Raw genomic sequence first — 10653 nt, 5'->3', positions numbered from 1 at the left:
ACATTATGAACGAACTGCCTAATTTTGGATCTCCACCAGATGAATAAATCAGTTCCTCATTTGGAACATCTGGAGCAAATAATTTAAACAGATGTCTTTGTGCATCTGCTCTGGAATCACAGTGAATCATTCCGCTGCTAAAAATAGTCCCAAACAAAGAAAAAAGTGTTCGTTATGTGAGTGAGGGTCATGTGATGTTGATCCATGTGAGTGTGAACAATCAGCTGCACTGTCTCCAATTATCTGATTATCATTCAAATCTTCACTAAACTGCTGTTTGGTTTTTGAATTTTCTCAATACTTGAGTAACTGACTCTCTACATTTCAGAGGGAATCAGTGTAGTTTCTGAGAACTGTCTAGGTTTGATTTAATTTATTAAACCTGTGGTTCTTTGATTCACATCAGATCTACAGACTCACCTTCATTTAACTGTCCACCAGAGGAAAATCTCTTGAGTCACATCACTGTAGAAACAGATTGGCGACCCTCCCAGACTGATCCAGTGGCCTCTCATGTCCCCACATTGTGAATATGACATTCATTCCTCCATCGTCTACCTCTGATCTGTTTCCGGGTCACGGGGGGTTCTGGAGCCAATCCCAGCTCACCCTGGACAGACCAACAACCACTCAGACCTACGGACAGTTTAGAGTCACCAATGAACCCAAACAGGACGTTTGGGCCCCAGGCTGGGAATCGAACTAGGACCTCCTTGTTGTGGGGAGCGGAACTAACAGCTCATATCATACATGAGCTGCTGAGCACATGTATGGCATCCATCCACCTTCTACCAATTTTCCGTTTCCAAGTCTCAAGCCAATATTCCGGGCAAAAGGCGAGGTCACCCTGGACGGGTCGCCAGTCCATCACAGGGCCAACACACAAAGACAGACAGAGACCAACAACCACTCACACTCACATTCAGACCTACAGAAAACATAAAATGACATAACTTTTTTGTAGTAAAAACTCACTGCATGTTGGCCACAGTCTGAGACTTTTGTTGTAAAGGTGAAGATCACAGTAAAATGTCACCTGTACTTCACTGACCATTACAAATCAAAACGAATTCATCTTCGCAGCTCTGTCCTCCATCGGTCTCAATCCCATGATCCCGGTGTTTCGTCAGCTGTTTTGACATAGCCTGATGACACTTCCTGAAATCTGCCAACATCCAAAACCCTCAAGAGTTGGAAATTCACATCAGAGCCAGACTTCGTTTAGAGTTCTGTCTTTATTACAATTCACAGATCAGAGAGACGTCTGATTTAAATAGTTTATTTAAAGGATAGAAAAGACAAACACCAGGTTATAGTCACATCCCAACATTCATCCAGTGCATCTTACAAAGAAAAATTACGTTTCCTGAAGAAACTGGGTCACTGAAAAACTCGACCAGATCCAGTCCACAAGAATCACTGAGGACCAGATTTTGGGGCGGGGGGCGTTGACCTACTGTGGAAACCCAGAGGGGGTCCAAAAGAAATATCACAGGGAGAGTGGGTCAACAACCTCAGGGTCACACAGGGGCCTCACTGGGGCCATAACAGTTTAATGGAACAAACCTGGTGGGGCCTGACTCTGTTTTTGTACCCAACTTTGACACCCTGATGGGACCCGGGGACCTTCAGGAGATAATGTGGCTCCAGTACCTGTTACTGTCATTATGTCTCAGTCCAAAGTCTAGGACAAAGAACTAAATCCAGTCACTTAGAGTTCAAGAGACCAGAAGACTGAGACCTGAATAGAGGACATCAGAGTAGGAGTCTAAAGGTCTTGGGGTCTGAGGATCCAGATCTGGGTGGTCGCTACAATTTCATTGCAGAGCTAGTCTGACCTGGTCTTGGTATTTAAGGCAAATTTCTGACATGTGAACCAGGTTCATATAATATACATGTGTACTGGGTCTGGACTGGGCAGGGCTGACCCCCCCCATGTTTATATCATTATTGTATGTACATAAATATAGATCTTCATCAGGAGGCAGCCTCTGCAGTCCTCTTCATCCTGTCTGCTTCAGCGATCAGTCTCTGGTCCGGCCAGACGGCGGTGCTGTGGTGCCATGTTGGGATATGGCAAGCAGGACTGCAGCAGGACGGAGCCTGAAAAGCCTCTGGTCCTTGGCCAACCGACCGCCGCCATGAGGTGCTGAGGTGTCACTGAAGGGGCGGAGCCTCATTCTGCCTTCTTTATGAAGATCTGAGACAGGAAACGAACGTACCCCAAGAAATTCAAATATTACTCCAAAATGTAACAAATTCAATATTAGTCACATTAAAACACCATCATTAAAGCTGCAAATAAAACATGACATCACCTCACTCACTGATGACCTTTGACCTGTTGATACTTTCTATGAATTGAATGTTTGTATTTTTCCTTCATCTTCCTCTATTTTTATTTCATCCTTGATTCATTTAAAAGGAACAACTTATTGATTATTGAAGCAATGAAACTTCAAAAACTGGGTCAGAGGTCTGGAGTTCATGCACAGACCACAGTCCTCCTTTGTTAGTCAGTGGTAAAAAAAATAAAAAAAGGAAAACCAGGATCACCAAAACTCAAAACAAAGGATCCTAAACTGGACTACAACCTGAGACCCCTAAAACCTGGCCAGGTCTGGAGTCCACAAGTCTTCAGTGAGACGAAGAAACAGAGTCTTTGTATTCTCGAAAAAAATGACAGCAAACCAGAACTGAAGGAACAACTGTCCAGAACCTGAACACTCCAAAGAGCTTTGGGTTCTCTGTAACCGCTTGGAACTTTCAAACGTCCAAAACCTATTTCCAACCTAGAAAACACTCCTCGGGGACTCCAGGGTTCCCTGTCTCACCTCACTGAGGATCACCCAGACCGGAGAGTCCGTCATCACAGAGAGACGCATGGCCTCCAGCGGCCCAAATGTGGGGTCCACCTCCCCCTCTGCAATCCCGTTCTGGAACATTCCTGGAAGAAGAAGAAATCAATGAGATCAATGACTCAGAAAACCTGAAGTCCACCTTTGATTTTCACAAAACCATATCGGGGACTGAAGGAGAACTCTGCAGGACAGGACCAGATTACCAAAACAACACGCTGAGCTCTGCCCACCTGGAGCCAACCCTGTTGGGTTCACCGGCTCTGTTTTTATTGGCTCATTCAGAAAGGGTAAACTGTAGACCTTTAAGTTTCCAGTTTTTTGGGACCAACAAAATCACATTTGAATCACACGATTCATGCTTTCAAGAAGATTAAACCTCTGAGCTTCGATGTTTTTGCTTTCATTATTTTCATTTTTAGCTCCAGTAATTGAAAGATTTTCGGCCCATTAACTGACCCACAGTCTCCGTGTTTTCCTGTCCGCTGTCTTTGTGTTCCTGTTGTGTTTGTGTATGACTCTGTGTTTTGTGTAACTGCTCCCCAACAGAGCAATAATCCCTGGGAGGATTTATTTAGTGGGATTACAGCGTCGGCTGTGAAGCTTCCAGGTACGAGTGTGAGTGTAATACCAACAAAGAGCTTCATCTGTGTGTGTGTGTTATTGTTTATCTCAGTGTATTATCTGCTGTTATTTTGGGGATTATGGCTCTCAGTCAATATCCTGCTACATGTGCGACTGACAGGAGGAAACACAATCAGCACAAATCTGTTCTCATCGCTGACCCACAACTACAGCTGCATCTCCACAAACTGCAGCATCCTTACAATTTCTGCTCTTTCATCATTTTTCAAACAGAAACTTTCAGATATGAAGTCAGATTTAATTTGTAATTAACTGTGAAAATCACACTCAGAATTTTAAGATATTCTAATATTTCCTGACATCAGTGAACACAAATGTTGACGTTCAAGAGCGTTTTCAGCGGCACGGTGGTTGATCGGTTGGTGCACGTGCAGAGGTATCACAGTGTCCTGGGTTCAGTTCTGGTCCAGGATCTCCACCAACGACTGCTCAAAATAACGGCACAAAAAGCCAAAAACAACTTTAAAAACAAACCCAGCATGTTTATCTCTCACTTCCTGTTCAGGTGTGATGTGATCCTTTTTTCTCTGTGTCTCATTTCGTCTTTCACTCTTTTCAGCTGATTCTTTAATTCATCTAGTTGTGGTTCAGGATCTGGGAATGATGTCAGTAAATGATCAGCCCACATACTCCCATGATGCCTCAGTGCAGCAGAACAAAGACAGAGGAATGTAGTCCTGAATAACTTCACACAGACACACCAGCTACGTGTGAACAGCAGTGAGATAACGTTGTTATTATTTTTTTTGTTTTTGTTATTGTCTATAGTTAACCAAAAGTGTGTCACCTATTCTGATGAATCCATCCTCCGTCCGCTGATACTTCGGAGTTTTGTCCCTCCCCTCAGTCAGCGCCTCTTTGTCTGCCTGAATATTCTGCAACAACACAGACAGTTGTGGTCTGAAGGTTTAAAGGTCCACGTGGTCTGAAGGTTTAAAGGTCTGCTATAGGACTCACATCAAATGGCAGAACTTCCACCGATGTGTTGAAAAGTTTGTCTCCAGGATGTTCGATGTTTCCACTCCGAAAGAAAAACCTGAAACACACAAACCAGTAACGGTTCAGGTTCAGGTTTTGACCTGGACCACAGTCCATACTCCCACTGGTCTACAGGTCTGACATGGTACCCGATTACAGATCCCTGACCCTGGACCTGATGATCAGACCCTCTAACCCCTCGGTGGTTTCTGTGAAACCTTTATTACCTTTAGGCTTTTTGAACCTTTAGAGCTCTAGAACTGGTCTCTTCTGGTCTGATGTGCCTGTTAGGTAAAACCCAGAGTGACCCCAGTTTCATCCTGGATCTCCTGGTACACCTCCCACCCTGTAGCGCTTCATAACCTTCAACCTTTGTCCCTATAGGTCCCTGGTGCCAACCTCTCAATGCGGACGGGTGTGAAGAATCGTATCCGGATAAAGTCCCCCGCCACGGGGGTGAAGGCCCAGAAGAAGTCTTCCCCAAGGTAGGCCTTCTCCAGAGTGAAGTGCTGGTAAGTCTTCAGGCTGGTTGTCACCTCCGCCAGCGGGTTGGCGTGACCTTTATGAAGCGTCTGTTTTCCAAAGTCCTTGTCCTGGAAAAAAAGGTTTAATTGTTTGTTTCCTGAATGACAACAATGACATCACTGACCACACGGGTCTCACTGCCCCACCCCCCAATGACTACACTGATCCAGACCAGACGCAGAGCCGGATCTGGTCAGGAATGAAACCTGATACAGTTCAAATTGAGTCTCCAGACAGATTTTTTTATTTCATGATGAAAAATGTAAGTAAAAATGAAGATGGGTTTGGAAAGAGTTTTCGGCGTCACCTTGAGCTTCTGGATTTTTCCGGCAAGGGACGAGTGCGTCCCGACGTGTTGGAACAGAGACGGCTTGAAGCGGATCCTCAGATTGGCTTTCTGCCGGTCACAGTGTTTCTGATGGAAACAAACATGAGTTCTGCTGCTTTAACACAACAATACACAAACAATGAAAAAGTGTAGTGAACAACAGATCTGAAACAGCAGGACAAAACTAACTGATCTTGTGATGTCATACTGTCTCCTGTCACTGATTCGCTGATTCCCTCAGAACCACTGAGCTTTGAAGACGAGACGAATGGCTGTTACTGCTGTAAGGTGTCAACTTCTGCAGTAAATTCTGAGAAACAGCCAGCTTTTACTTTTTCATTCTTCCTCGCTCCCTCAGCTAAGTACAAATAACACCTTAAGTGTTATACTTAAGGAGAAAGCTTCAGGTGTTTATTGAGATAAGAGTCAGGTAGTTTATTTTTATTCTTACTTCTGTTTTTTTGTTTCAGCTTCAATTTCGCCAACTTGTTTCTTCAGACAGCCAAATTAACCTTTAGAGTTCTTTTAAGTGACTTTTGGTGTTAAGGTGTTTTGTTTCAGACTTTAAGTGATTCTTAAAGTTTCAGACAAAAATCATTAGGGAAAAAAGTCTTAAAAACTTTTTTTTTTCAGGATTTTCAGGGAATATGAAAAGTTCACAGGCTGTGCCTTCATGTGTCTCGACTCACTGCATCCTTCTCCGGGTTGCAGACCTTCACCCACATGATGTGGTCCAGCAGCCAATCAATGGGCTTGTCTTTGTAGAACATCAGCATGAACTCGACGATGAGTGACAGATCCAGCGACTTGAACATCTTTCCTGTCAAAGAAGAGGAGACCTCAGTCCTGCTTCAGACCTGAAACCTAGATCTTTTTAGACCCTCAGAACTGGTCCCACATGCTTTACATGGCATCTTGTGCTGATTGGATCAGGACTGAGGGCTGTGATTGTTCTTCACAGGACCTGAGTCCGATTTAATCCACCACTAAACTAAACAGACTCATCAGATCCCCTTCCTGTCTGCAGCTCCTCACAGACTCACCGTGCCAGCCCAACATCATCTCAAAGGTCTGCTTACCTGCGTTTCAGGCTCCACCCACTCTGATACCTTCTAGCTTTAATCTTATCTCTTCTTCTCCTGTTTCAGTTTGACCTCCAGCAGAAACTCACCGATGAAGCCGAGCTGAGAGAACTCCAGGATCATCCAGTCCTCCGACGGCTGCTGCAATGCAAAGTTCTTCATGGTGGTGAAGTAGTTTGGCCGAGCGACAATGTCGTCCTCCAGCTGAGACAGAGGGAGAGAGAGAGCAGGTAAAGTCTGCAAACCTGGACCTGGACTCTTGGCTGAAGAACCTGAAACTACTATGGGACAACATATCTGAGGGCTGTGGCCTCTGTTACTGCAAGCTGGCAACTTCAAAAAATCAACCAATCACTGATCTGATCTGAGAGACGTTTCATCCTGTCACATGATCAACTGAAGCTCTGTGAGTTGGAAACATTGAGAAAACGTAGAGGAAACATGGAGGAAAAATAAAGGAAATCTGGAGGAAACCTGTGGACAATGTTCCCTCTGTGAACAGTGAGTCCTTTAAATCAGACTCAGATATTAAGAGTCAAACAGATGAAATAGAACTTGCAGCTAGACTTCCTGCTCATGAAGCGCCAAGTGCCCGCTCAGCGTCGTCCTTCCTACCTGGACGTAGTAAGTTCCTTTAGACTGAGCGTACATCATCAGGAAACAGTAGTCCAGGTTCTGCTTCGTCCTCCACCTGAGGAAGAGGAAAGAGAAGTAGGAGGGGGGGAGGAAGAGGAGGAGGAGAAGAAGAAGGAGAAAGAGGAAGAGCGAGCATGCGGGACTGTTATGCTAACTATATCATTATAAACACACACCATCCTCTTAATCTGTTTATATTTCGGCTTCCTTCAGTTCAAATTGTTGTGTTGTTGTTGTTGTTGTTCCGCCTCAGTGTGTGACAGTGTGTCTCTATGCCCCAGGTCCTGTCTGCCAGGCATCACTGTGATGTCACAGGTCAGATTCTCCCTGACCTTCTTCTATGTGCCTGTTACTTCTTGTTTTCATCTTTATTTCTCTTGCTGTCACATGATGCTCTTTGTCTTTGTCTCATTGAGTCGATAAATTTCCACTTTGTCATGTCTTAGCTCAGGTTTTGCTCCACAGGTTTCCTCCCTTGTTAAAGTTCTTCCTTGCCACCACCAGAGGAGTTTTTGAAAGCGGGTCATGTGAAAACTCGGAGTATGTTCACCCTGAGATGAGGGGAACTGAGTTATCGGTTCCAGAAAGAGGGGTGTTGAAACTCAGTCAGTCACCATGGTAACAGACTCTGTGAACAGAACCTGATCGCTGGCAGGTTTTCTTTAAGAAAAACCGAGTTTCTGCCTGTCTCCTCCCACACAAAGACAGCTGTTGGACATGGATCGTCCATTCATTCCCAATCCGATATCGAAGGCCAAGTAATTGGAAATGCTTTACGTGGTGAGAGATTAGATGACCTGGTGTTTCCAGAGGAGTATCTGTCATTTATCTCAATAACATTCTCCAGCCACACATCACCAACCTCACACACCGTGTACGTGCACTCAGATCAAAGTTTTTTGTTTTTTTTTCCTGCAAACGGTAGTTTTCTTTACATCAGTTATGCAGAGCACTTTTGAAAGGCAACACTGTGTAGAGCTGTGAAAAAAGAACTGGCTGTTCCCAGCGATGGGAGTGTTCCGGGACACAAACCTGTAAGAAACATCAAAGAGGAAGTCAACAGGATTTAGAAATGATATATTCTATTATTTTAAATGATTTACATTCTGCTGCTCTCCCTGTGGCAGCAGACAGCGTTTCTTCTTCATCATCTTCCTCCTGTGATGTTTCAGAATACTTACAGCTGCCGGGTGTTCAATAGTTTCATTCGGAGGCTGAAAGAGGCAGATAACACCATCCACAACTGTTGGGGGGCGGAGGTGTATATATGTATGTTTTATTTTTTCAAAAGACCCAAGTGTCTCCTCACATCTGATGTAGGCACTTGTGTCCTGGGGGGTGACCCCGGGGTGACCTCAGCTCCTCAGCCTGTCAGAGGTGGTGGTACCGGCTCCACTCGTTTTTTGGGCCTCTGCCTTCTTTCTGTTGCAGAATTCAAATGTTAATCTCTTTTTTTAAATCAGATTTTATTTTGTTCATGTACACATCGTCACTTTTTGAATTACTTCAATAAAAATGGGTAAACATTGTACGATGTGTTCATCTACTCTGTGGGCTATTAAATGAGATGATGTTAACATTTTGTCAGGGGTTTAAAATAATACTTTGTTTTAATAGCTTAAGTCAATAAAAAGAAAAGTCATTAAAATCAAAGTGAGGTACGATCATAGCCCAGCATCCCTTACCTTTTTGAATGGTGTTTTTATATTTCACTTCTCCCCTGATGGACTGCACCTAAATGAAAATCCAATTTTATTCCCATTTATAACTATAAGCTACGATCTCTGACAGTTAAATGTAAAATCAATGGAAGAGTCCATCCAAACTTACACGTTGACTCAAGTAGTAATTTCTTCTCCTGCTGCAGCGGTGTTACATTTACAGTGAAACATGTTCATCCTCTCCATCGGCCTGAATTCAGACCTCCACCTCCATCAGGGTGAAGTAACTGGATCTTTTTTTCTCGGTTGTCATGGTGACTCGTGGTATCGGGGCTCCATTGATGATGGCTTTTTATAGAGGTTGTGCACGCACACAACTCAAAGTGAACCAACTCAGATCAGCTGTTCTGGAACTGGATACCTGGAATACCCCCCTGGTCTCTGTTGTCACAGTTATGAAAACTCAACAAATTGTTGAACACAGCTCTCTTGAGGCCATCATTGCGAACATCAGGTGTCGCTTAGCAACAGAATGTGATGATGAAGTCACAATGAACTGCTGGAGGATGACCACTGACCATTTACTCTGTTTTAGTGTCTTGTAGCTGGAGTGACTTCCTGTTATTAAATGATGTAACTTCCTGTAGCAGCTGCGCCATGGCGGTCTTCTCATCCACAGCAATTTCTCTTTGAATTCATATTTGACTTCTTCATTTATTTTATCTTTAATCTTTGTGATGCCACATTTTCTTCTTTTGTTTTCAATGAAAGAAGCTTTGAGTTGATTGGTTCAAACATCAGCTGACTCCCTCCAGACCTCTGACCCCTCAAAGAGAGGCCTCAGTATCAGATGGTGGATTTAAGGTTTGTGGAGCATGTGATAAGCACATGCTGCCCCCTCTCCCCAACTACACAGGCTCTTTCTGTTTTATTGCCCCTCGGTGGATCCTGGAGAACTATTTTATCGCAGGACAGTGAAGTTAACACTCAGTCGGCCCCGTCTCCACAACAACCAACACAATCAGCTGCTTCTTCATCCAAATACAAGGATAACAGGAAGCTGCACTTTCAAAATCAGTCACAGAGAGGGTGAGGGACGGGCAGGGTCGGTTACCATGGAGACAGCCGCACTGTTGGACAGAGAAGTCCAGTTTCCTTTTAGAGTCACATTCTCCTCCATCCTTGCTTCTTTCATTCCTTTGTCCTTCTTTTCTTAGCTCCTCCCCTTGTTTCCATCACCTTCCCTGATTCCCACCATTCCTGTTACCATGGGAACAGGACCACGGGGTGGAGCAACAGTCTATTAACAGAAATTATGTCAGCTCAATCTGAAGAATAATCCTGAGTGTGTGCATCTGTCTGCCTCTCATGGCTGATTCTTGAGGCTCTGAAGCTTGAGTGCGCACACACAGACACGTTTCCTCATTGTTGTAGTTAATAATTGACACACACAGACACACACAAGGTGAAACATAAATACTGTGTGTCTGGGAGTGGGTGTACGTGTATGTGTGTGAATGTGTTGGTGTGTAACGATGATAAACAATCAGTGAAGAGAAACTTTGAAAAGGACTGTCTTTACTTGTTTACTGTTTGGATTGACACAAGTTGAGATAAAACACAAACATGAACACAACCTGACCTGACTCTCTCCTTGGGGTCTCCAAACGACTCCCTGAGTCTGGAGAAGTCGGGGTAGAAGTGGACAGATGGCGAGATGACCTCCAAGAGACCAGACTGGATCTCTGCAGGAAAACTGAAGGACAGGAAACAGATGGTGACATCACTCTGACACTGTTGTGACATCACTATCTGATTTCTACCTGTTTTCACAAACAGCAGTGTGAGAAAGAAAGGAAGAAGGAACGAGACATGAGGAAAAGAGTGGTGGAAGTGGAAAGGAAAGGCGTGTGTGTGTGTGTATTGTTAAAAGGCTGTAG

The 10653-nt window shown here is 44.2% G+C and overlaps 1 protein-coding gene across 2 annotated transcripts in view; it reads right to left on the bottom strand.

Annotated features, from left to right (window-relative positions):
- Nucleotides 1-1269: 1269 nt before the first annotated feature.
- Nucleotides 1270-10653, bottom strand: part of mgat4b (alpha-1,3-mannosyl-glycoprotein 4-beta-N-acetylglucosaminyltransferase B) — a 29356-nt gene continuing 19972 nt past the window's right edge. For both annotated transcript variants that reach the window (XM_029513114.1, XM_029513115.1), the window contains 10 exons: nt 10356-10469; nt 7032-7107; nt 6506-6620; nt 6024-6154; nt 5314-5421; nt 4881-5074; nt 4461-4539; nt 4291-4378; nt 2835-2947; nt 1270-2200 (listed from right to left, as the gene is read on the bottom strand). In XM_029513114.1, coding sequence (XP_029368974.1) covers nt 2177-2200; nt 2835-2947; nt 4291-4378; nt 4461-4539; nt 4881-5074; nt 5314-5421; nt 6024-6154; nt 6506-6620; nt 7032-7107; nt 10356-10469 — 1042 coding nt within the window. In that variant the 3' untranslated portion in view covers nt 1270-2176. The remainder of the gene's footprint in view (nt 2201-2834; nt 2948-4290; nt 4379-4460; nt 4540-4880; nt 5075-5313; nt 5422-6023; nt 6155-6505; nt 6621-7031; nt 7108-10355; nt 10470-10653) is intronic.

This window comes from Echeneis naucrates, chromosome 10 (genome assembly GCF_900963305.1).
Source record: "Echeneis naucrates chromosome 10, fEcheNa1.1, whole genome shotgun sequence".
NCBI lineage: Eukaryota > Metazoa > Chordata > Actinopteri > Carangiformes > Echeneidae > Echeneis > Echeneis naucrates.
Note: the sequence above shows the minus strand (reverse complement) of the source record. Positions and strands in the feature narration are given on the sequence as shown.